This window comes from Oryzias latipes, chromosome 6, assembly GCF_002234675.1.
Source record: "Oryzias latipes chromosome 6, ASM223467v1".
Lineage (NCBI taxonomy): Eukaryota > Metazoa > Chordata > Actinopteri > Beloniformes > Adrianichthyidae > Oryzias > Oryzias latipes.
In genome coordinates, this window is record NC_019864.2 from 21,247,296 (window position 1) to 21,274,673 (window position 27,378).

The following is a 27,378-nucleotide window of genomic DNA, read 5'->3' on the forward strand; positions in this document are numbered from 1 at the left end:
AATCAGCAACCTTTGTGGTCACCAGCTGAGTGAGAAGACCACAGTGAAGACAGGAAGAGGGGACAAGATGACACCTGTCCAAAGTCTCACAAGAAAAAGCAACTCCAAACCACTACTCATGTTCAATATTTGCTAGATTCATTTCATAAAAATTCACATCATTCCCTCAGCACTTCTTTCATCTGTGGAACAACATTAATCCAGCGTGCCAATCAAAACTGCAGGGAGCACAAAACCACATCAAAGCATGTCAGCCAGCCCTTTAACAAGAGCAAGCTAGCAGGCAAATCAACCCTTTAAGGAGACTCCCAAGGGGATGATGCATTTCTCCATCATACACACACAGGCAGATGAGCACATGCAGTCTTATCAGAGCATGGTGTGTAATAGTCCCGTGATTCATTTATCAGTTCTCCCTATTTAATCTCACTGCACAAACAGAATAATCAGTGCAACAGGGCAAAAAAAAGAGACATACATTCATAAGTAAGTGCAGTGTGTTTTTGTGTGCACACTGTTTTTCTCCCACAAATACACACACAAGTAATGAATCTTATCTTTATCACCCTGTTGAATAAAACTGTCATCATCACAGCAAACATTGGCAGATAACTGTCACAGCTCCTCTTCCTCCGGCTTTGCCTCATCATCATCAGTCCCAGCATCATGTTAGAATTGATCCACCATCGTATCTGTGCAGGTATACATGTGAAATGAATCCTCATTCGTGGAGGTGTCCAACATGTCGCTAATGTCATAATAAACAAGACAAAAGGATGCTTGGTAGTTCATCAATAAAAGATTTTGATAGGAATCTTGGAGTTCATGTCCGAGTCTCAGAAACAGGCAGGTCAGTTGAGGCAGCAGATGTTTTCAATCAGCCATGCTTTCTTATTCACACTGTTTGTATGTTACTTTTGACTACATGAACAAAAAACCTTTTTGTTGATAAATGGAAAGAAATTAAGTATCATTAAAGCCGTAACAGAATTAGGCTGGATTCCCTCTCTACCCCTTAACTACTAAAAAACTGCAATGCCTGGATTATAAAAGTTATTCAGACACCATGCTCACTTCATTTTTTAATGTCAAATATGACGTTGCCGATTTCACAAAGTGACAACCATATTAATATGAGCATTTTACAATGGCTATTTATGAATCCACTGGGTTCTGATGATGAGAATGTTGATGGTTTATTAAAAAAATATATATTTAAAAAAAGTTTTTTTCACAGAAATCGATCAAACACAAAGCATTGTGGTCTTTCCTAAACTTCTTTGTGTCACCACAGGTGTTCCAAAGGGATCTATCATTAGACCCAACCTTTTCTCGATCAACATTAAGAACATAGCTCTCTCGAGACTCCTCCATACACCTCTATGTTGATGACACAGTCCTCTAATCCCTCGCCCCCTCCCCATACATAGTAAAGTTGCAGCGTAGGTTCAATGAACTACAACTTTCCCTCTCTAGACTGCATCTGAACCTAAATGTATCAAAGACCAAAATCAGGAGGTTTGGCAAGAAGAAACATCTTCCTTTAAATCCTGCTAAATATGTCCACTCGATAGCACTCCTCTATATCAAGTTACAAAGAATAAATATCTTGGAATCTGGCTAGACAATGCTTCCTATTTTTCAGTCCACATTGACCATTCAGAGTCAATGATTAAGCCAGAATTAGGATTAGGAAAAACTAGACCCTCTTCACCATTCTGCCATTCGATTTATTTCATATGATCCCTTCAAAATCCACCACTGTAAATTGGACTTCCTTATTCACTTGATGTAAAATACACGGATTGCTGTTAATTTACAAAACTCTCCTTGGCCTTTCTCCTCCCTATTTGAGCCAGCTTTTGCACACTTCATCCCCCATGTACAACACCCGCTCTGCAAAACTGATTCTATTAACATTCCCGAACAAACTCCTCATTGGGTTCTTTATGAGAAAAATGTTGCTGTAACTTAGTTTTATGATTCTAATGACTTTAATAATTGTATTATTTTAATGATTGTCTGTGTTACTGCTGTTTTATCCTGATTTTTGTTTTATGTGCCTCATGTAACTTTTTTTCTTTTGCCAGGCCACAGTTGAAAATAAGTTTTTTTTTTTCTTAATCTGTCTTGCTTGGATAAATAAAGGTTCAATTAAAAAATAAATAAACAGTCATGCAGCGAGAAACGTAACTATAGGTTTAGGATCAAATCATAAATTATGACTTCAGAGCATTTTCCACAAAAAGCTTTATGCACAAACTCATGTGCACATTTCATAAGGCTGGTTTCACTACAGTTGAACATACTTTACTGATCCCTAAAGAGAAATTAATAATTAATTTACTTCAGTTAACCAAACTAAGTGGTGTTAGCTCCATCTGTGCGCTTCTTCCACCTAAACTGTTAACTCTTTGCATAATCAGAAATGCTGCACGCATAATTCACATCACAATGCATGGGCTAAGTTACAGAAGAGAAAAATCTACGGAAAGTCAATATTTGCAATAGAGTCAAGCTGCTGCTGGTTATGTTTCCCAGTAAAATATCTACAATATAAATCTCATAAAAAAGTTACATGATTTAGAATTGTCAGAAATCCGATGTCCGTCACTCCCTCCGACCACTTTTGACCTTTCCCTGAGCTGTATCTTCACTACCATTCCCAATCAGCCTCTGCTGCCGTTCCCAAAGCTCACCAGCTGCTCTTCCACATGTAATCACCACAAGCTATACTTAAGCAGACACCTCACCTACTTCCCGTGTTTGATTACTTCTGCCTGTTTTGACTCTGTTTTGCCCCCCCAGTCATCAAACCTATTGTACATGGATTCAAACGGCTTAATATGTTCGTCAGAATTTTAAGAAAAGCAAATAAAACCCTTTGCTCACAAAAAGCAGGACTGCTTGTGGTTCCTAGAATTTCTAAAAGTGCAGTTGGAGGTAGAGCATTTAGCCACCAAGCCCCTGTCATATGTAATAAGCTCCCCGCTTGTAAGAGAGGCCGAGACAGTTACTACATTCAGAGTTAGGCTTAAAACATTCCTCTTTGGACAGGCTTGTTGCCAGGCTAGCTATTAATCAGAGAATATTTAACTTATTGCTCCCCTACCTCACCTACTGTAATGAAGTTTAGGGGAATAATTACAATTGTCATTGCATCCTTAACACATATTTCTCCGCAAAGGGAAGATGGTTTCATAAACCGGGCCAGGGCAGCTCGTCTGTGCTCCTGCTTCTACACTGGGCCATGGACCCTGCGTCTGGCTCTTCTCGTGCCCCCAGCCGCCCCGCAGTTCCATCTGGATGAAGCCCATCTGCCAGATTATTCAAACATGTAGTTGTAGAGTTAGATAAGCTAATTCTTCTCTACGAGTTCTGGTACATCGCCTATCCGTCCTGCGAGAGCATCTCTCCTTCATGTGGACATTCCTGAGGTTTCTTCTTTTTTCCCCTAGAATCTGCTTATTTTAAGGAGTTTTTCCTTACCGAGACGGAAGATCTAAGGGCAGGGATGCCCAATTTAGCTTAGTCTGTCAAGTTTAGTTTAGCAAACAGCTATTATATTTTATAACTGATATTATGTGTTTGTTGTGTGTTGGTATTAGTGAAGCCCGTTGAGACATTTGGGTTGCAATATTGGGCTATAAAAATAAAAAATGAATTGAAAATTGAATTAAATGGAACTTTACTACATAAATATGTTATATTTGTTTGATTTTATAATAAAACTGTTCAAATAGTTTAGATTTATTGCAACCAAGTTACCATTAATTCACTTTCTAATTGCTAAAGGATAAATGTATCTGATTGAACACAACTTTGTTCTAAAATCTTCTACAGATATCGGGGCTAAAAGGTGTCTTTCACTTTCCACGCATCATTTTCTCACATTATAAAGGCAGCCATCTTCATTACTGCTGTCATTAACCGAGGCACGCTTTACCCCGTCACCGTCTCAAGCATGTTAGCTGTGTTCTTCATCAACGTCTTTCTGTGCTCCTCCTCTATAGTCTCTCCAAAGTGGAAGGAGGAATCCCTGTCAGAGCCAAGAAGCTGCTGGGTAGAGAGCGTCCAGAAGTGTGGATGCAAACTGACAGAAGCTGCATGTATTTATAGGATATCTGAGTGGAGAAATGTACTGCTCAATGCTGCAGCTATTTATAGAGCCTTTTACTGATGCCTCTGAGTAGACTTGAGGAGAGGCAGCAGTTCTCCTGGGAATTACTTACGATATTCCCTCATATCTCATTTTTCACAAATTCACCGCACGTCTGCCCTTAAACTCCTGACATTTCTACCCTTCATCCTCTAGCACTGACTTTTGTTTCTTAATTCCCAACTTGAAAACATGCTCATCTTTCTGGCCCATCTCATCCCTGTTTATCGCCTCCTCTTTCTCTTCGTTCTTCCCCTTTTCCCGTCTTCTCCAGAGCCGCATTGCTCATGTCCACATTCATCATCATCGCTCTCTCCACCGTTTACTGTGCTCCACCTCTGGTTCCTCTCATGTATTTTAAGACATTCTCATTCCATCAACCTCTTCTTTTCGTTGCTCACATGCAAAAACAATCATTTAGGACCGTCTCTTAAGTCCTCAATAGAAAGTGCCCTGACAGGAACTCAAATTCATCCACTGAAGTGGTCAATTAATCACTGTCAATTTAACTAGAGCACTGCTGCAGATATCCCAAGTGAAAACTCTGAAAAAAAAGTTGGACTTTTAAGTATTTCAACTGCAATTTGCTAAAGATAAACAGACTTCATTCATGTGCCTTGTCTATTTCTTGACCTATTACGGGAAAATATTTTACAATAAATAAGCACTATTAAAACCATAATTCATCAAGTAGTCCGTAAAGTCCCACTCCAATCATCAAGTGTTCCCAGTGGACTTTTAATTAGGATTATACCATTTTTTAGCCAAAATCTCTGTCATTTTCTGAAACAAATTTTCTGCAGAGCACCAGTAGTTCATTAGAAAATTCACCTCTGAGTTATAGGTGGGACTATTGGCGCAAAGTAAGCCACCCCCACTAGCTTACAGCCCTTACAACCCAAACCTAACAAAACCTGTGCAACGAAAATGGCAAAATTGGAACTATCCAGTTGTACAGTTTTGAGTCAGATGTCAGCTCGGACAAGAAAAAACAAAGACGTACATGGATCTAGTTGATGCATCCGAATGGAGCAGAGCAGGGAGCTTGTGCCACACCCAGTGTATTTTCTTTGTGAATGATGACAAAGAAACTCTTTCAAACAATTCTTTTTTTGAAAATTATTTTTGCTTTTTTTTTCATCTGCTCCTGATTCACCTTGATTTGAACAAAGACATAACCAGAAATGTAATTTTGATCTTAACTTTCTTAATCTAAGTCCTCAGAAAAATGCTACATGGACATTTCAAAACCACAATTTTTATTTCATGTCATAAATGGTCTGTTTTGTTAATCCATTTTCTAAACCCAATTTTGGGGTCAAGGCCTCTCATTGGCAAAGGCAGGGTACACCCTGAACAGGTCGCCAGTCTAACACAATCACACACCTGTACACACCCACATTCACACTTAGGGACAATATGGAGTAACCAAGAACATGCAAACTCCACATAGAAAGTTCCCGTTGGTGATTCTGTTTCAGGTCCCCCAGCCGGGACTTGAACCGGGGTCTTCATGCTGTGAGGCAAGCACACTAACCACCGCAGCCTTAAATTGACAAAAACTGAAATGTGAATGATGTAGAAGAGAAAAGAACTACAGTAAGTAAACATGTCAGAGGATGCATTAAAAAAGTAGCATGGGAATCCCAGTTTAGGGTCTGGACAAAGTTAACGAACCAGAAAGCAAATCATAACATTCCTTTAGTTATTTCTGAGGTGCAAGCGGCCCATCCTGGAGCTGCATGATGTAACAGGATGCAGTGGTTGATGTCAGCATGTGAGCCTTCGAGCTGCACCAAGACACACAAACAGAAATGGCACACTGTCAGACACACCTCCTCCCACGTCCTTGACAGCATGTTGTGATGCAGAGTGGCGTCTGTTCGTCAAGCTGACAGACCCGCTCTGACAGCATGGTCAGAGCGCCGCAGACAAGAGAGAGAAAAAACACGAATTTTCTAATGCTCCAAACCACAACAACAAACAGCCCGCCGGGCATGAGCAGTGCAGCGCCCAGGACAGTTGTTCCTGTTTTTTTAGCCATCTGATGCTGTGTCACGCTGATGGCTGAACTGCCAATGTGACTGTTGGACTGCAAAGAAGTCATGCAGAGAATGCTTATTAAGCATTTTTATATGCAGAGGAGATGAGCTGCTGGAACGAAAGCTACGTTTTGGAGGAAAGCTGTAATATCCCAATAATATAGCAAACTCAGTGCCTCGTGGTAGAGTCTCCGCCCTGAGACTGGAAGGTCGTGAGTTAAAGTCCAAGGTCGAGTCAAACCAAAGACTCTAAAATGGGACCTAATGCCTACTTGACACTCAGCATTAAGGGTTAAATTGGGGGGTTAAACCACCAAATAGTTGCTGATCGTGGCTGTGTTTGCAGCTCCCCGCTCCCCCAGGGAATTGGTCAAATGCGGAGAAGACATTCCATACACCTAGGTGTGTGACAACTAATGCGACTTTAACTACTTTTAGATTTAAAACCAAACATTCAGCTAATTATTCATCACTAATGTCTTCAAAGTCTGTGGAACTTCTTCATTATGCTAAATTAGCCTGGTGAAGTAGCAGGCAGTTGATTATGAGGATGTCATTTCTGCTAAATAAATCCCTAAAAAGTGTGACTCCAGAGTCCCAAATGGGAGCATCATTCAGAATTAACAGAGCCAATCTTCTTCACCTCAGTGGTTCTTCTGGTATCCTGCCACCAGTGGATTTTGCCAGGGATCAGAGAAGGAATAAAAAAGAAGGAACAGCAAGAGGGGAACGGGAAAAGGACATCTTGGGTTATAGCTATAAAGAGGAAAGAGCAAAACAGTGAGGTGTTAACCTGAATAAATCAAAGAAAAAGCAACGATATGAAGGAGATGAAAGCAATCAGAGGAATACAGGGAAGAAAGTAGAAATAGGAGGAAGACGCTGAGGAACTGTGCAGCTGTGGGTCCGTTAAAAACAATAACTTCTGTGTCAGCGGCTCAACACGCTGGCGAAGAACATCGAGTGTGGAAATGCTCAGCAACAACTAGAACTGATGTTCAAAGCAGCCTCTTTTTCTCTCATTGCAGATTCAACACTGAACGAGTTGAATTCCCCCAAAAAACGTCAGACAAACTCAACAACCCCGGAAAAGGATCCACCTGTCTGCCCACCTGCAGGGCGAAGAATATGAGCGGATTCATGAGCTGCTTCATGTATGGACAGAAGGCAGACCTGCTGGGGATGGCCTTCAATGTCAATCATGGAAATGGCATTGTCCCGCAGCGCGCAAAAGGCACGCACAGAGGAACACCGTGCGAATGCAACCCACAGGCGCCAAATGCCTGTGTGATGATGTGTTTGTCCATCAAGCAAAATTTCTCTCATAGACATAAATGAAATGTTTCCCAGAGACAAATCATCTTTGTATGTCTGTGTTGTGCATGGCTTGTGTGTGCTGAAGGGGGTAGGGCATCACGACAACGCAAGCCTTCCAGACAATAGGGTGGTTGCCGTGGAAACCTTGGATGGCTGAGGGAAAAGAACAGGGGATAGACAGCGAAGGACGGCAAGGGAGTGAACGAAAGGGAGGTAAAAGATATGAGGGCAGCATCCTGAGGGTGAGGAGGCAAAACTGAAAAAAAAGGAAATAGAAAAAAATAAAGAGGCGACAAAAGGCAGCAGGGAGGACGAGATCCCAGAGACGGGAAAGACAGGAGCGAAACACTGATGGAGGTTAGGAGGTGGAATAAAAGGGGGGGAGAGGGGGACTCACAAGGAACGGTGCGGAGGTAGAGGTTGTCTCTGATGATCTGCTGGTGGTCGTGGTCCACTGAGCCCTTGGAGAAGCGCAGGTTAAGGTAGTGCCGCAAATCTTTGTCAACCACCCCCCCTAAAAACAAACATGTGGAGAAAAAGAGATGTCAGGGTTGGATGTCAGCTGATGACACACTCAGGATCGCAGGAGCTGTTTTTGCCAGAACAATCTCCAAAGATCCCACTCGAATTTGAAAATATCTTAAAGACCTACTCTGATCATCCTTTGATCTATTTTAAAAAAACATTCCCAGGGGTCTTTTACTTATGATTATGCCATTTTTAGCCAAAATATTAAAAAAGGGTTGTTTTTTAGGACATAATATCTGCAGGAATTTATTAGAAATTTGCCTCTGAGTGCACCAAGTTTACAGTCTCTCCCACTAGCTTACAGCTCTTTGACCCCCAAGCTAATATTAACAACAATGGTGAGGAATTTTGGAGCAATTCAGTCGTACAGTTTTGATCCAGATACCATCTCAGACAAGGAAAACAAAGACGTACATGGATCTAGTCGTCTACAAGTTGATGCATCAGAATGGAGCGCAGCAGGGACCTTGTGGCTTGCCGTCGTAGGTCCTACACCACTGCTACAACCTCTTTCCAACAGCATTTTCTTTCTGCTCCTGTTAATTCATAACGATTTGAAATCCCCATAAACACTTCATTTTTAAGCTTAATTTTCTTCATATGTATGTCCTCCATCATGAGAGAATTGCTACGAAACACTAAAGTAGAAGTGGAACAAACCAAAAACAAAAACTCGCAGAATCAATGTTATAATCCATGATTAGAAAAATAAAACCTAAATATAATATATTTCTTTATTCAGGGATTGGTATTCCAAACCCCTACTTTCCTTTTTGATGCATCTTTGAACATACGTTTATTTTCTTCTCCAAATATCACTCTCTCTGAATTAGGCAAAAACCTTTAAAAGACTTACAAATGAAGACAAAGAAGTGACATCCCCCCCCCCCCCCCCCACACACACACACACACCGTCACATACACACACATTTTGGTAATTGTGTGAATGGGTAATCTCTTCTGGGGGGAAATGTGCAGTGTCAGCAGGCTGGATGACAAAAGACAGGCATGGACTCAAACCCCCAGTTCAGTGTCTGACGTATTAAATGATTGAAGTGAAACACAGCAAAACAAATGACTATCTAAAAGGCAGGAGGGCAGGCAACAGCTCTGTGCAGCATCCTGAAACCCATGCACTCCTCCCAGCATCCCTAACCCAGGAAGCATATGAGGAGAACTTTCCCTCCACACTGCATTTGCTTTGCCATAATATCAAATTTGACAGTAATGAGATTACATTTCATGCACTTCCGATTGACAAACATGTCCTCTCACTCATTTGGACCTTCTGCCTTAATGAGTTGCCAGCTTTAGGCCTGCTGCTTAAGAACAATGCAATATCCTAGTAATAATAAACATCATCATTAGGCAGTCATTTGGGAATTAATGTATAACAGCTTATGTAAACTGACTGGCACCATTTTAGAAAGCATTTTCAGCCAAGCTAGAGGAGAGGAGACGAGGGGAAAGGAGAGGGAAACAAAGAGAGGAGGGGGGGGGGCATTTAGTCTGGATGATTTCAAATTATTATTTTTATAGATTAACGTCACATTGCAAACAAAGGCCCAACCTTTGACAGGCAGATACCGACACATTCACATTGACATATATGTTAAGAGATGCACACATCACACACAAGGCGCAGACGGAAGCGGTGCGATCCAGGAACCTCATGATCTGCGTCTGGCCCAGATGTTGGCACGCGCGGTCCTTTTCCACAGGTACACGGACAAATCTATACATCCACTGTCAGCCTGTCCTCCCGGGCGTCCTCTAGCCTCGCGCGCAGCCACCGCGCATCCTCGGTTACCTCGGTGAGAGCTCACCGTCTCGCGCCTCCACAGCTGCTCCTGCGCGCGGCAGCAACCGGCTGCGGCCACTTTTAATACCACATGATGATGATGGGGATGATTGGGGGGTTTGGTGGGGTAGTGGATGCACAGACACGCGGATTAATGATGAGACGGCGAGTTGGGAGGAAAAAGGAGAGACATACCAGTAGGAAGCCGGGCTCAGAAAAAAAGATGGGAAAAAAAACTGCCAAGCGACTGGAAAAAACGTATTTATAACACTGCAGCGCCCTCTACTGGCTGCGATAGCACTGACAGTACCAAACTGACTTTTCTAAATGAACTAACGTGACACCTCATAATCAATAATAGGACTAAAACCCACCCTTGGCAGTTATGGCAGCTTCAAGTCTTGTGAAAAAGCTTTCCAATGGCTTAGGACTGATTTTTGGACAATTTTTGGCCCTTCTTTTATGTTCAAATTCAACTTTACCTATAGAGCACTTTTCCTGTTACAGAACACCTCAAAGTGCTTTACATAAAATTAATAAATTTGACCAACAAATAATTAACACTAAAAGATTAAAGGCCATATCAACAAATTAAAAAAGTGGGGAGAAAAAAATTTAAATTTTAGAAATCCAAACAAGATTCCAGAAACCAAAAACACAATTCTAAAAATAATAAAAATGAAATGTTTTGGAAAACAAAAGTAATTTCCAGAAATCTAAACAAAATTTTAACAAATAAAACAAAGAGAAAAGAACAGAAAAGGTATGTCCTATAGGACATCACTGATTGGATGATGCTTTGTCCATCATTTCAACCAAAAGTTATTTGGTATGAAATGATACTGGATATGCTCCGTACTGATCATAAAACTTTTAGAAGTATGCGGCCATGCATTGAAGATGCATTTGAAAAATTCAAATGTAAAAAATCAAACACCATCATTTATTTTGCTTTTTTAATTGTCGTCATCTTCAATGTGTTTTTCCATTGATTGATTGGTTGATGAGGAATTCAGAGTTACCATTTAATCCCCATAGATTTTTACTCTGGATGCCCTTTCTGACACAACCCTGTATTTTTTTTGGACTGGGGACACATGGGGGCCCAGACTTGGGGCTACATACTAGTTAGAAAGTACTGTGAAGGGTCTTGCCTAAGGACCCACACTGGATGAAGTTCACCACGCCCCTTGGGAGTCAAACCCTGGTTTTTCCTGCGCCAGTCCTACAACTGAGCCATCCAGCTACTTTTACAGCCTCCTGTCTCTTAAACAGATGGATTTCATCGCCTTTGATTGGTGTGACAGGCAACCTGCTCAGGATGTACCCCGCCTGTAGCTGGGTTGGCTCCAGCAGCCCCTTGACCCCAAAGGAGATTCAGCGCGTTCTGAAGTTGGATGGATGGTTCCTGTGTGTTCAGACCAATTGGTAGCATAAAAGTACCCTAAAAATCTTGGTAAGATGATGAAGCATTCAGATTTTCTTTAACTGATAATGAGGAGTCAAGTTCAGCTTCTGAAATACAAATTCAACACCATAACCCTCCCTCCACCAAACTTCACTCATGGCCCATTTAAGTCAGACCATAAGCTCGGATGCAGCTGTTCAGGCATGAAAGCTCCTTATGCTCTGTTTTTGAGCTGAACAGGAAATATGAAGTGACTAACTCCACAGAAAGATGGCGACCCCTCTGAATCCCAGCATCCACTGACTTGGCTCTGTTGAGCTATAAGGCCCAGTTGCTATCATTCTCAATCACGTTCATTTGGTTGTATCACCAGCGACAGTTGACCAAAATAATTTCCCGTTTGGAATTGTTGCACAGATGGCCTCCTATCACAGTGGCCCATCACACTGCACTTTTCACAGAAAGGTGCATTCTTCCCCACATGTTTAGAAAACAAGTCTGCATGTCGTGATTTCACACACCTGGGGGCGTGGAACACCTGAATTCAGTGTATTTGCATTGATAAGTGGCAATATGGCAAGCGCATGTCTCCTGTGCAGATGATCTCTCACGTTAATGCGAGAGAATTCCAGAGAAACGCAGCAGCCGCATGTGACACGTATGTTGGGCGCAGATGAGCGCGCAGCTGCCAGCGAAGATGCCTGGAGCTCTGTCTTGAGCTCTGGCCAATATATCAGACATAAACAAACACCAGCGCAGAAACACATGCTCGTGATATGAATTCGCAGCTCAGGGCACAGCTGTGCGTGATGGAGGGCTGTGTGAAGAGAGGCTAAAAGAGTAAAAGCACTCACAATGAACAAACAGCAAACTTGATGATGTAAACATTACAGTTTGGAATTTTTTTATCCAGGTTTCTTCCCCAAAAATATGTTCTACACGAACCTAAATCAATTTAAAGAAACTAAAAGATAAAGGAAAAAAAGTCAAATCAATCAAACTTGATAGCTCAGACTTTTTGCTCATCAGCACACTAAAATTAAATGTTGTGACATTTGAACAGTTTTTAGTTTGCCCTCGATTCCTCTCTAATGGCCAAAGGCCTGGCGGAGTAGCGACCTTTCCTCCAGCCCAAACTCCCATCATTTTGGGAAGGACTACCAGCAAAATGGCTGAAATGAACCCTTCTTTATATGCTGTCTGCTTTCATTTACACTCCTTTCATGCCCTTAGACATTCTACAAGGGACTGAAAGCATGTGTACCGTTTATGCAGCTAAATGAGAAAAGGCATCAAAAGTAATTTATTGAACACAATTTTTCCTAAAAAAGATTCCATCCTTTTCTTGTTACAATATTTTGTTAGTGATTTAATCTGTCAAGAAATGGGTTTATTTTATGACAGGGATGCCTTCTTGTTTCAATGAGTACTGCATTTATGAAAGGTTTTTCATTATTAGTAGAGAGCTTATGGATCAAACATCAGTCTTTCAAGCAGAGATGTTTGAAGAAGCTTACATAATCTAATGTGTGTTTGACTACACCTCACAGGAAAGCAACACTGCAACCATAAATCACATTCCCTGCAATTTGAGTTTTGAAATAGAAGTATGTAAAAAATATATATATATTTTCAAATAGCAAAAAAAATCTAACAAAATGTTTTCACGCAATAAAATGTGTGGGGTAAAACTAAATTTATCAGTCAAAGGTTTTCTAAGATGGAAAATGTAGTTAATTCAAACAAAAACTCTCATTCATAATTCTAATGTAGCTGCATGGTGGTGTAAGGGTTAGCACTCTCGCCTCACAACGAGAAGTGTTCAAATCCCCTGCATGGGTGGGCTTTCTCCAGGTACTCCGGCCTCCTCGCACAGTCCAAAAACATGCCACATAGGTTGACTGGTGACTGTGAGAGATTGTGTGTAAGTTTGTGGCCCTGTCAAGGACGGGGTTTTGTAACCTTCAACACTTAAAGAGCCATTTGAGCCCCTTTCTTACTGATCAAAACCTAGTAAGAGCCGAAAATTCCTATTTTGTCCTTTAGGAAAATTTGATACCACTTTGCATTCATTACACTGTTACTGACAAAACTAGTTGAAACTGGTTAAATATCCAGTTTGCTGGTTCACAGAGTTTTGCACCCAGTGATATTTTGGAGGCAGACAAGATGGATACTCTTATGATTATGATCTTTCAGAAACTGCCAAAAAATGCAGCAGCTTGTCAGCGGTCTGCTAATAAAAGTCAGGTCCTGTTCTCAACACTTTTTTCTAAGATAAATTTACACACAGTCACTATTCAACACACATATCAAATGCATGAGAAATGTGAAAAATAAAGAGGTTTGTTCAGTTTCAGCTGATAAACAGGACATTTATTGACTGATTCTTCCAAAATGGTTAAAAGGTTTTTGACTTTTTTCTAATAAGCAGTTGCCCCCAAATACTTTTGTTTATTGGTAAACTGGACATTCGATTCATGTGCTACCAAAGTCCAGATTTAATTGTTTATCATTCCAGCATTAGTCACTTTAAATTTCAGTCAGTTTGTGGGCTTCATGAATTGTTTTCTGAAAATCTCTGACTCACATAGTCACACCAGCACAAATATTGTCACAAATGTCACATTTTTTCAAAGAAGTACAAAAACTCTGCATCAAAAACCCTAAACAAAACAGTAAATGAGGTTAAGCAGATGTTTCCTGGTTTGTTAGCTGTTGGATTTTTGTTTGATATCTGTCCCTGACAATGACCACAAACCCATGTTTCTTCAAATGCTTTCATTAGTGTGGGACACCCAAGCTTAGAAACACTGGACCTCCATTTTTTTATGCCAGAGTCCTTGGGGGATCATAGGAGTTTGCACAGCTGCTTCATATGAGCATTGTAGTCTTACAGAAAAAACGACAATGTGTTTCATGGGATGTCCTGATCTGGAAATAAAGGATTTTGGCGGCCCCTCAGTATGCGCCCCTTGTGATGGCAAGGGGGGGCCGCGCAGTAGTAGCGGTTTTAGGCACAGGTAATACGGGCAATTTCTCGGGGCGCAAAAGGGAGGCGGCGGTGACAGCAGCTCGGTGCTTGAAAAAAAATCTGCGCCACTGTTGATTTCCTATTATCTGTTATATCACAGAGTTTGTAACAGCCTTAAACCTGTGAACTGCTGTCCCTGCAGCTGCGGGCTCATGTCTGCTGTCACACGCGGGTTGTGTAACATTTTCTTTTTCCTAGGGGGGGCCTTGCAAAAAACAATTAAGAAGCACTGTACTAACAAAACAAGAGCTCAAGAGTTCAAGTTATCATCACCGGGCTGCTTTATGGTTTAGTTTATTTGTACTACTGTCATTATTGATAGGTACATTTCCAATTCTACAGGAAGGAAGTTACAACTCACAGCACTCAATAGACACAAAATGTATTGAAGGAAATTTAAAAAAAAAGGTGAAAAATACAGAATTCAGAAATACAGATATTATGATTGTTAATTAATTTAATTAATTGATTTGATTATAATCAATTAAGCATTTTCTCTTAAAAGTGATTGAGTCAAAAGAAAACCTTTAATTGTATTATTAAAACACTTTTAAAACAAAGGCAACTGGATCCGGACCAGTTCACCAACTTATCAATAGATGCTCACCCATCAAAACCATTTTGTTTCATTCAGTACAAAAACAGCATCTACCTCTCTCTTTCCATCCATCCATCCATCCATCCATCCATCCATCCATCCATCCATCCATCCATCCATATATCCATCCATCCATCCATCCATCCATCCATCCTGGTAATTGTTTTTTTTAGTAAATTCTCAACTCATATGAAACAACAAGTTCCAGTAAGACTTAAAACACAACCAGGTTGCAAATGTAATTTGGCTGAAGTCACTTTCATTTTTAATATGATGTTGAAAAGAAATTCAGGAAACATTTTAACAATGTCTGAATATGAATCTCCATGCACACTGCAAGTTAAAGCAGTATAAGCCGGATGTTTTAGACCTTACGTGGTCTTTTTCTTTATTTTGAAGAACAGAAAAACTCTTGTTTGAATCAAACTGGACACAATTGTTTGTGGCTCTAAATTGGGTTCTTGTGTTTCATTACTAAGAAGCAGAAGTCACAGTTCTCAGGTGGAGTGGAAATACATCAGATTCAATAAAATGTGTTAAAGATAAGCGTAAAAAGTCTAACCTATAGTTTTATTTATAACTTTTCAGAGCTATGTCCGGGTTTTTTGTCTGTGCTTTAAAGTGTTTCACTTAAACACTAAACTGCTGCCTTTTCTAAACTTATAGACCCTTAGAAGCAGCACAGCTTGTTCTTTGATCTCTCCTCCAAATAGACCATTTGGTCAGTAGTTATTCTTTTCTTTAGTTCTCCTGTGGGTTTGTTTTGTCTTTCCCGCTGTTTCAGTTTCTTTAAGAATTGGTAGGAAAAACACTCTAATTAATGCTTGGCTGCTGCACTTATGGTTCATGTTGGAGTTATTTATTTAATAAAGATGTTTTCTTTGAAGACCACAGACAAAAATTGCATTAATGACCAAACATTTCAATAGCAAACTCAGGAGAAAACAAAAAAGAAAATCTTACTGTACATCCATTCCCCTACATTCTGAATCAACAAATACAAACCACAATTGTGCATTTTCAGCCCACTTAGACACACCGGTCCAATTGCTCGTTAACGCAAATTTCTAATTAGCCAGTCACATGGTAGCAATTCAATCTATTTAGATATGTAGACATGGTCAAGACGATCTGCTGCAGTTCAAACTGAGCAGCAGAATGGGGAACAAAGGTGACAAAGTAACTTTGAACATGGCATGGCTCTTGGGCCCAGATGGGCTGGTCTGAGTATTTCGGAAACTCTTGATCTAATTAGATTTTCACCCACAACCATCTCTATGGTTTACAGACACTGGTCTTAAAAATAGAAAATATCCAGTTAGCAGCAGTTCTGTGCACAGAAACATCTTGTTGATGCCAGAGGTCAGAGGAGAGTGACCAGACTGGTTCCAGCTGATAGAAAGGCAACAGTAACTTGCAGAAGAGCATCTCTGAACGCACAACACATCCAGCCTTGAGGCAGATGGGCTACAGCAGCAGAAGACCACACCGGGTGCCCCACCTGTCAGCTAAGAACAGGAAACAGAGGCTACAACTCACACAGGCTCACCAAAACTGGACAAAAGAAAATTGGAAAAAAACATTGCCTGGTCTGATGAGTCTCCATTTTTTCTGCGACATTCCGATGTTAGGGTCAGAATTTGGCATCAACAACATGAAAGCATGGATCCATTCTGTCTTGTATCAACAGTTCGAGTTGGTGGGTGTGAAGTGGTGTCGGGGATATTTTTTTGGCACACTTTGGGTCCCTTAGTCGTAACTGAGCATGGTTCCAACACCACAGCCTACCTGAGTATTGTTGCTGACCATGTCTATCCCTTTATGACCTCAATGTACCATCTTCTGATGGCTACTTCCAGCAGGATAAGGCGCTATGTCAGAAAGCTTGAATTATCAGACTGGTTTCTTGAACATGACAGTGAGTTCACTAGACTGAAATGGCCTCCATAGCCACCAGATCTCAACCCAATAGAGCACCTTTGGGATGTGGTGGAACAGGAGATTGACATCATGGATGTGCAGCCGACAGATCTGCAGCAATTGCATAATGCTATCATGTCAATATGGACCAAACTCTGAGGAATGTTTCGTTTACCTTGTTGAATTGATGCCACCAAGGATTAAGGTAGCTCTGAAGACAAAATGGGGTCCAATCCAGTACTAGCAAAATGTACCCAATGAAGTGGTCGGTGAGGCTATATTAGTACAATTAAAAAGACAGCACAAAGGGTAAGAACATTTGGGTTTAGTTGATTGTTTCTTTGTTTTAAAATACTTCTTAGCAATACATCTTAGTCTGTTTCCCTTTTAAATGAGACCAGTAGGTGGCTGCCTACTGTCTGCTGGGCTTTTAGACCTTTTCTTGCAAATTCATAGAAGACAAACTATGTTACCCAAGTGCTGACAGGTTGAGGAAATGTTCCTCTTGCAGTTTTGTCTTCTTGGAACACCCACTCTGTTTCTAACATCCTTTCTTATAACAAACATCAGTTTGGAGTATATTTCTTTCCGTCTCTTCATCCACCTCCACAGATGCCGTCTTCCAAAAACAATCATCTACCTTTTCTGGTTTGACACTCAATTAAGCACAGGTAGGCTGTAAAACTCCAGAGGCCCAAAGCTGTTTATGTGTACCATTTTGTCTACCACATGTTGTACATGTGGGTGTATTGTTAGACCTGTTTAACTGTGGATGAATTATCTGTTTCTTGGACCCCTAATGGTGTAGTTACAGCAGGAGCAGCTATTAACCGTAAATGACAGCGCCTCCTTCCTAAAGGTCTTAATATTGATCTTCCATATCATCAGACCGGTCTTAATGATGATGTTCCTTCATCTTCCTCTCAGCCGTAATCAAGACCAAGCTGCACATTTACAACCCGAGTCACAGCAAATATAAACAAGGCTGCATTGCAAACGCGAGCGAAAGATTAAAAATTGGAAGGTTATGGGAACTGCCCACCCTGATATTTCCCAAACTGTCCTCCTCTGCTTGAAGCTGGCAACTTAATTTCTCATCCAATTTCAGATCACACAATTAAAGCAAAACCCGACACTGTGTGCTCTTGTAAAGGCCGCTATTTGTCAGCTTCATTCTATCTAAATAAACTTTCTCAGACAGATACAAGACTGAAAGATTGGGGAGAAATTGCAACAAACAAATCCTTTGGATTGCTAGATGTATATAAATATAAAGTAAGCAGAAAGCTTTGTAGCAATATGAGAAGAAAAAACCATCTGAGATATAAATACGGCCTATAAAAGCAAGATTGAGTAATAAGAAACTCATCAGTTGCAGGGTCCAGCAGTCGATAATCTGAGGGTCTACTAGCGCCATGTTTCCCTGTCAATATTAAAAAGTATAATTACTGCTGTGGCTGAGGCAAGATTCACCTCTGAGAACCATAATGATTCTCTCCTCCTTTACCACTTGGCTACTTTGGTCTGATAGTCCAATAAAGACTGTCTGTAGAGATTAAGGGCCCCTTCATGCTGCTTTACCTGATAGCACTTCATTGAACATTTCCATTCCACCTCATCTTCTTCTTTCTCTTTCGGCTTTTCCCATCAGGGGTCGCCACAGCGAATCATCCTTTTCCACCTCGCTCTATCATGAACATCTTCTACCCTAACGTTAGCCAACTTCATGTCCTCTGTTAAGACATCCATGTATCTCCTCTTTGGCCGTCCTCTTGCCCTCCTGCCAGGCAGCTCCATCTCCAACATCCTTCTACCAATATATCCACTATCCCTCCTCTGAACATGTCCAAACCATCTCAGTCTGGCTTCTCTGACTTTGTCGCTAACACAGGCAACATGAGCCGTCCCTCTGATGTACTCGTTCCTTATCCTGTCTAACCTGGTCACTCCTAAGGAGAACCTCAACATCTTCATCTCCGCTACCTCCATCTCAGCCTCTTGTCTCTGTCTCACTGCTACCGTCTCTAACCCATAGAGCAGAGCTGGTCTCACAACTGTCTTGTACACCTTTCCTTTGAGTCTTGCTGACACTCTTCTGTCACACAACACTCCTGACACTTTCCTCCACCCGCTCCAACCTGCCTGCACTCGCCTCTTCACCTCTTTTCCACACTCCCCATCACACTGAACTGTTGACCCCAAGTACTTAAACTCCTGCACCTTCTTCACCTCAGCCCCCTGTAACCTAACGCTTCTACCTTGATCCCTCTCGTTCAGACACATGTATTCTGTCTTACTACGACTGACCTTCATGCCTCTTCTTTCCAGAGCAAACCTCCACCTCTCTAGCTGTTCCTCCACCTGCTCTCTACTCTCACTGCAAATTACGATGTCATCCGCAAACATCATTGTCCAGGGAGATTCCTGTCTTACCTCGTCTGTCAGCCTGTCCATCAGCATAGCAAACAAAAAAGGACTCAAAGCTGATCCTTGGTGTAGTCCCACCTCCACCTTGAACTCCTCTGTCTGACCTACAGCACATCTCACCACCGTCATACTTCTCTCATACATGTCCTGAACTACTCTGACATACTTCTCTGCCACTCCAGACGACCTCATACAGTACCACAGCTCCTCCCTCGGCACCCTGTCATACGCCTTCTCTAAATCTACGAACACACAATGCAGCTCCTTCTGACCTTCTCTGTACTTTTCCATCAACATTCTCAAAGCAAAAATGGCATCAGTGGTGCTCTTACGGGGCATGAAACCATACTGCTGCTCACAAATCTCCACCTCTTTCCTAAGCCTGGCTTCCACTACTCTTTCCCACAGCTTCATTGTGTGGCTCATCAACTTTATTCCTCTATAGTTGCTGCAGTTCTGCGTGTCACCCTTGTTCTTAAAGATCGGGACCAGAACGCTTCTCCTCCATTCCTCAGGCATCTTCTCACTCTCTAGAATCCTATTGAAAAAACTCGTTAGAAATTCCACTGCTGTCTCTCCTAAGCACTTCCATACCTCCACAGGTAGGTCATCAGGACCAACGGCCTTTCCGCTCTTCATCCTTTTCAGAGCCTTCCTAACCTCCTCCTTTCCAATCTCTGCTACTTCCTGCTCCACAACAACCACATCTTCCTCCCTTCTTTCCCTGTCATTTTCCACGTTCATCAGCTCCTCAAAATACTCCTTCCATCTTTTCTGTACACTCTCCTGGGTTGTTAGCACCTTTCCGTCTCTGTCCTTAATCACCCTTATCTGTTGCACGTCCTTCCCATCTCTGTCTCTCTGTCTGGCTAGCCTGAACAAGTCCTTTTCTCCTTCCTTTGTGTCTAACCTGTCATATAGCTCATCGTAAGCTTTCTGTTTGGCCTTTGCCACCTCTCTCTTCACTCTACGCTGCGCTTCCTTGTACTCCTGTCTACCTTCCTCAGTCCTTTCTACATCCCACTTCCTTTTAGCCAACCTCTTCCTCTGGACGCATTCCTGTACTTCCTCATTCCACCACCAAGTCTCTTTACCGTCTTTCCTCTTTCCAGATGACAGACCTAGCACTTTCCTACCTGTTTCCCTGATAATCTCTGCTGTAGTTTCCCAGTCCTCTGGAAGCTCATCCTGACCACCCAGGACCTGTCTCAACTTCTGCCTAAATTCCTCACAAGTTTCTTCATTCTGTAGCTTCCACCACTTGGTCTTCTTTTCTGTTTTCCCTCTCTTCTTCTTCCTGACCTCCAGAGTCATCTTACACACCAACATGCGGTGCTGTTTGGCTACACTCTCTCCTACCACCACTTTGCAGTCATTAACCTCTCTCAAATGACCTCGTCTACACAGGATGTAGTCCACCTGAGTACTCTTACCTCCACTTCTGTATGTCACTCTATGTTCCTCTCTCTTCTGGAAGTAAGTGTTGACTACAGCCATTTCCATCCTCTTCGCAAAGTCCACCACCATCTGTCCCTCCAGATTCCTTTCCTTCACACCAAACCTGCCCATCACCTCCTCATCACCTCTATTGCCCTCACCAACATGCCCACTAAAGTCTGCTCCAATAACAACTCTCTCTCCTCTGGGGATACCCTCTATGACCTCATCCAACTCACTCCAGAATCTCTCCTTCACTTCTAACTCACAGCCAACCTGTGGCGCATACCCACTGACTACATTCACCATCACCCCTTCAATTTCTAACTTTAGGCTCATCATCCTGTCTGAGACTCTTTTCACCTCTAGAACACTGTTTACAAACTCCCCCTTCAGAATCACTCCTACCCCGTTTCTCTTCCTATCAACACCATGATAGAAAAGTTTGTATCCTCCTCCAATACTACGTGCCTTGCTGCCCTTCCACCTTGTCTCCTGCACACACAGTACATCTACCTTCCTTCTCTCCATCATGTCTGCCAGCTCTCTGCCTTTCCCTGTCATTGTGCCAACGTTAAGAGTCCCTATTCTCAAACTTATGTTCCTGCCTTTTCCCTTCTCTCTCTGGCCACGGACCCTTCTGCCTCCCCTCTTTCTTCGACCAACAGTAGTCAAATTTCCACCGACACCCTGTAGGTTAACAGCATCGGTGGCGGTCGTTGTTAACCCGGGCCTCGACCGATCCGGTATGTCAAAAGTGTTGTGGATGATTCGCATGGTTATTTTGGCAATTTTTACGCCGGATGCCCTTCCTGACGCAACCCTCTCTATTTATCCGGGCTTGGGACCGGCACAGAGGTAACTGGCTTGCAACCCCTGTGGCTAGATTTTCCATTCCACCTCATCATGTCCTCAAAAAAAAAATTTAATCTTTTTACATAGAGTCAAGGGATAAACTTGGTGTTCCCCTTTTTTTCATTCCTATCAGGGATAATTTGGAAATTTGTCACACAGCAGATATGCCGTTTTGTCTTATTAGATAGCTTCTACCTCGACAGATGAACCACAATCTTGTGTGGCAAAATTTTAAATTGTTTCATAAATAATTTCAGACAACTTAAACATTTTATAAATGAGATATCTAACCACAGAAATAAACAAAACACAGTGTAGGCGTTGTTCGGTTTCTGTCTGCTTGTTTCTCTGTGGCTCCTGCCAGTTCGGTTGTGCCGTCTTGCTCTTGGAGGAGAGCACAGCTATTCTAGTTTGTGTTGATTTTAAGGACTTTTGTGTTTGTTTTGTGATGAAATGTTTTAGTTTGTTATTCTTTTGAGCTTCCCTGTTGACTTTTTGGATTACTGTTTCAAATTCCAACTACTCCATTGTGAATTAAAGCTTGTTTTAAACTATTTGTCTGGGTCCTTGGTATTTTTCTTTTTCATATTTGCATTTTTTTGTAAAGTCGGTCTATTCCCCATTAGAATAAATATGATTTAAATTGCTTGTGTAAACAAGCCACGTAAAGATTATCTGGTGACTGTTCATAAATGATTTTTCATTTAAAGTGTGCTTCAATCTGGAAGTCAAGGGGTTACCCTCCTAGTGTGAACTGTTGACTTTGAAGAGAGGATGTAAAGAAAACAAAAAAGGAAGATGAAGCAAAAACAGTAAGAGCCATGTAAATTCAGTAGGAATTAAAAAAAAAATCCAGCACACAAAAAATATCCAAAGAAGAGTGAATTTGAAGAAAAAGTAGAAACTTGTTGGTACTCATGAATATATGAAGGGCTATGAAATATAAAATACTAGCATGAGTTAGGTTTATTTCTTGATGCTTTTATTTTCATACAGCACCACCCTTACATGATCAGCTATTATCTGCATGCAATGTGCAAGAGAAGCAAACCAGAAGAAGGATTGCAATTTTTTGCAATTCCTGCTCAACTGAAGCAAGTTCATCAAATGATCCTTCTCTGCACCTCAACATACGCCCTCTGAGGATTTCAGAGACCTCAAAACACCATGTAGATGAGATTACAGAAATGATCTGATCTATCGAAAAATATTCTGCACATTAATGTTACACCTGTTAATTATGTTATCCGCCATTACAATGATCACAAAAACATGTGGAAGATCTTATTTGGAGTTGACTTTGCTGATTTATGACTTAAGAGAATTCCAGGAGTAAGCGGCGTCCTGCGCATCCACTGTTGCAATAATGTGACATCAAGCTGTTTGTTACACAGCAGGGAATAATCAAGGACTAGAAAGCAACAACTCTGTTTACAAACCCCTGCTTAGAAAATAGATTCAGAACCTAAAGATCCACTCTAATAAAAAGGGATTTTGGTGTTTCTAACATGTTCTCGCAGCCTATTACTCATGATGGAAGACATATATGTAAAGAAAATAAAGCTTAACATTGCATTTCTGCATATTTCTTTATTTAAAACATTATGAATCAGGAGCAGGTAAATAATATCGTTGGAAAAGCTTGTAGCTGTGCTCGGCAAGCCACAGGCTCCCTGCTCCATTCTGATGCATCCACTTGCAGACTTGCTCAGAATTTTTGTTGCACCGGTAATGCTAGAGTTGTGAGAGGCTGGAAGCTAGTGGGAGAGAGTGTAAACAAAGGGATGATGGAAAGCTTTGACAGACCACACCAACAGTCACGCCCACAACTGCAAGGCTATGTTTTAATAAACTCCTGCCACTCTTCAGAAAATGACACAGGTTTTTGATTTTAGCTAAAAACAGCATAACCATAATTAAAAGACCACTGGGAACATTTTAACAATCGATCAAAAGATGATCGGAGTGGGACTTTAAGGCTAAGCCAGTTTAATCTTTGTAGGGCTCATGGACCTTATTGTTATAACAGGTAACACGGTCAAAGCAGAATTTAAAAGTTTTTTTATTTGATCTGTGCAAACCGTACTTTTGAATTCAGTGTGAAGGTTTTCAGGGAAGATGGATTTTCAACAGAACACTGTCTTTATAGTTATCTAATTTTCAACATATTTTCATGCGAAATAAGTTTGTCCTATTAAATCTGCAGCAGGTGAAAACAACTCATTTACAAAAAGAACTTGTTCAGTAATTAGGATTACATTAGGATTTCTTTCGTGGTCTAAAATCCAAAACAGTCAGATAAAAGTTACAATATGTATTTGGCTCCTCTGGTGTCACAGTAACTCAGATTATTTAAAACGATGTGAGGAGAGAGGAGCAAAGAGGAGTCTGTAGGTTTTTTTTCAGCTTTCAGAGGCTTCAGGACTTGGAGGAGTACAGCTTCTGTTTTTTGCATGCAGCCCTTTGTGCTTCCTTGCTTTCTTTGCTCTGTAAGTGTGTTTTTGACTGCAGTCATGTTAAGGCACCATCAAAATAAACATGATTTCGTTTAAAGTGCTGAATAAATTTAGTTTGACTAAAAAATAGAGGAAACACCTATTTATAAACAGAACATTTGGCAAAGCTGGGTCAGGATGTAACAAAACTGCATCAAATCTATTAAGACAGATGTCATGTCTCACCTGAAGATACAAAACCTAACTAAGAAGAAGTTGATTTTTCCATGTTTCAGTCAATTCTTATTCCAGAATTTTTTTTTATTCCAGGAAAACAAGGGATCATCTTTGTACACAGGGATGTATGTTTAAGGCAAAAAACCTTGGCATTGATCAGAGGCTTATCGGTTGGAGTGGTTGTCAGGGAAACACTCAAACCTAAATCGTAAGCTTTTGGTTTATAGACTCATTGAGACTTGATGACAGCTTCCAGGCATGACTTTATGAAATCTAGTTGTGGCTGTATTGGATTTAATGCTTTGATAGTCATAACTCATTATTGCCTGATGCAACATACAGAGGTTCATGTGTGAAAGGGGAGCTTTTTTCATGTTCTAAAATGAAAAGATGATCAGGCAGCAAAGATGCCTCGTTTTATATGACCATCTTTTCTATTTTCCATCCCTTCATACTCAAATTTCTTTATTTCATATTACGTAGGAGGAAAACTAAACTATATCATCTTAAATCCGGAAAGTCCATCTTCGAGTCACAGGGTTGCCATGTTAAACAGTTTTTTAATCTCAAAATGGGAACTCAACAATTTTTCATATTCACCAAGAGGATACAATCAAGAATAAATTTCTGTCTGACGTGAGCATCCACCAGGACTGAGCCGCTTCCAGTGAACAGACGGCTACTGTCCTCTGCTGGAAGGAAACATCAACTACAGTGATGACAGAAAATGAAACCCTGTAACCCTTGTGCTATCCTAGGCACTTTAACATCGCGAGTTGGGTCATCTAGACCCCACAAGACAGTGCTCTGAACCTTTTTTCTTCAATGATTTGTGATATTCACTGGTGTCCATGGATTACATGAAATCCTCTTCACCTTTATCCACCTTTGTCATGGTAGGGAGAACACGTCAATGTAAGGGTGGGGTCATAGGATAGCACATTAACACAAGCTCACACTTTCTCACAGGAATCTGCCTGCATGCTGCTGCAGTGAAAACAAGTAACCCAAGGGTGAAGTTTTAATTAATATTTTAAACAGAACAGTTATTAATGAATGCACCTTTTTATAAACTATCTCAGTTTATTAGGGGAGGGGTAGCTTTGTTTCTTATTTTTCATCCATATTTAAATTTTTCTTTGCATTGTTCCTGTGCTTTTTATGTTATGTCTATATATACTACATGTTATGTTCATATAGGAGGACACATATAATGGGGAATAATTCCAGTAACATCAGCTATAATTAGACTAAGTGTTAATGAAATCCGTCAAGTGAGGAATATTGAAACTAGTGAAATAAGCTCTGGAAAAGTGGCTTTATCTTCGTGCTTTATGATGTCTTATGAATTATTTTTTATTTCATGAAAAATGTAGGATTTGGTTTCAGAGGAAAATCAATCCAACTTTACTTATAAATCGCTATAAAAGCTCACACAGGCCCAAAAGGTTGATGAGCAGAAATAATGGAAATAAAACATCCACGACCTATTCCTATTGTGGTAAAGATTTGAATTAATAAAACAATTAAGAACAGAACAATAATAAAAGAAAAACTGAAGGATGCTAAATTAAACATATTAAAGGTGGTTAAAATGTAAGGAAAACATGCATTTTTAAAAGAGATTCAAAAACAAAGAAAGAAAGGTCTGTTTAGTAAAAGCAGAAAGGGTCAACAGTTTTGGGGCTACAGCAACAAAATGATGATCTCCTCAGAGCTTACGCTGGGTTTTTAGCACTCAGCTGATCAGCTGAGATCTGAAGGATGAGAAAAGAAAAGGAAATTATTCAAATATGCCTGTTAAAACAAAAGTGTCGCTGCTATTTCTACCCACCTAATAAGATGAATTTGACTACATCCCTAATTTAATTATTACTATGTCAATTTTAACCCCAAAATCGGTATTTATGGGGTATATATTTTGGATCAAGAGACAAGTATTCTAATTAGTTCATGAATGACAGATGGTGTCTTAAGAAAAATGGAAAGTCTAAAAAAGACAGCTTTTGTTGTGAACCCCCTACAAGAACCAGAATTGCAGCTGCAAAGCTTTTATAATCCTTTCATTCAGATCCAAACCTCATAGTAAAGCTAGCAGATTAACACTGCTGAAAAACCTGCACCAAGTCAATGAATTCAAGTCCCACAGTCCCCTCTGTGCAGGAAGGCCTGGTTAAATAAGATGTCATCTGTGGAAAATGATCGGGAAGCTACTGCAGAAGCCTTTGGTGCAATTTGTTTCACGCTGAGGCGCAGAAAAAAAAGCATGTCATTTCGAGAGCAGATCTTGCGTCTTCTACTGTGAGTAAAAACAAGACTTACTCCAGAGGAATGCAGCATCTGTGATGACCACAGCTCCCCTCACCTCTAGATGTTTGAGGTAATGACTGTGTTTCTCAGCTCCAGCAACATCTCTGAGACCTCTGACCGGAATACTGACCGAGGCTGGAAAAAGATGAGGGAAGGAGGCCTGGAGCTTCAGTATATGAATCAAATCTGACACTGTGATCTTTAACGAAGCATTTCTCCTTGAGTTTTTAAATTCAACAGATAGATTTGTAATAATTATTCATTCAAATTAGCTGTGCTGAACTTGTTGAAGGTTAGGTAATTGATGGATTTAAGAAATCAGAAGAAAATATCACAACAAAGAAGGACATGAGAAGAAAAGAAAATAGTCTTTTTAGGAACAAAATAGCATCTAGTTATTATTAGTCTTAAAATAGTAAACTTTTAGCAGTCCTAAAGGTTTACATCCTTATTTTTCTTAAAAATATTTAATTTTTGTGAAAAATTGTACACACCTAATGATTTCAATGCTGCAAACAATTTGATCATTGCAAAGATTTAAAACCTTTTGTAGTCATTGAAGTTATTTAACTAGGTTTTAAGTTGCTGTAACTTGTCTTTTCCCTTCACCTATTCAAGCTTTTCCTAAAATCAGAACAGTCAAGACTTTTTTGTCTCATTAAGAGTGAGAATCTATAGAAACAGAAAATTACTATTAAATTGAGTCAAAAGCCATTCGCTTCATACTTTGACTATAGAAAAACTTTATTAAGACTAAAAAAAATTCAAAAAACCTTAAGAATGTTACCTTAAAGTTCAATAAATGTCGACAAACTAAACAAAAATTTAGAATTATGTTCTAATAACAGATGCTAGATCTCAGGAGGATTT

At 40.6% G+C, this 27,378-nt stretch overlaps 1 protein-coding gene across 9 annotated transcripts in view; it reads right to left on the bottom strand.

Moving 5' to 3' along the window:
- LOC101173221 (membrane-associated guanylate kinase, WW and PDZ domain-containing protein 2) overlaps positions 1-27,378 on the bottom strand; it is a 94,073-nt gene that overhangs the window by 52,989 nt on the left and 13,706 nt on the right. For 6 of the 9 annotated variants that reach the window (XM_011476267.3, XM_011476268.3, XM_011476266.3 and 3 more), the window contains exon 2: positions 7,916-8,032. In XM_011476267.3, coding sequence (XP_011474569.1) covers positions 7,916-8,032 — 117 coding nt within the window. Of the gene's footprint in view, positions 1-7,915; positions 8,033-9,673; positions 10,020-10,042; positions 10,061-27,378 lie in introns of those variants that run through there. The other 3 variants (XM_020703672.2, XM_020703669.2, XM_020703670.2) reach the window with 3 other exon arrangements.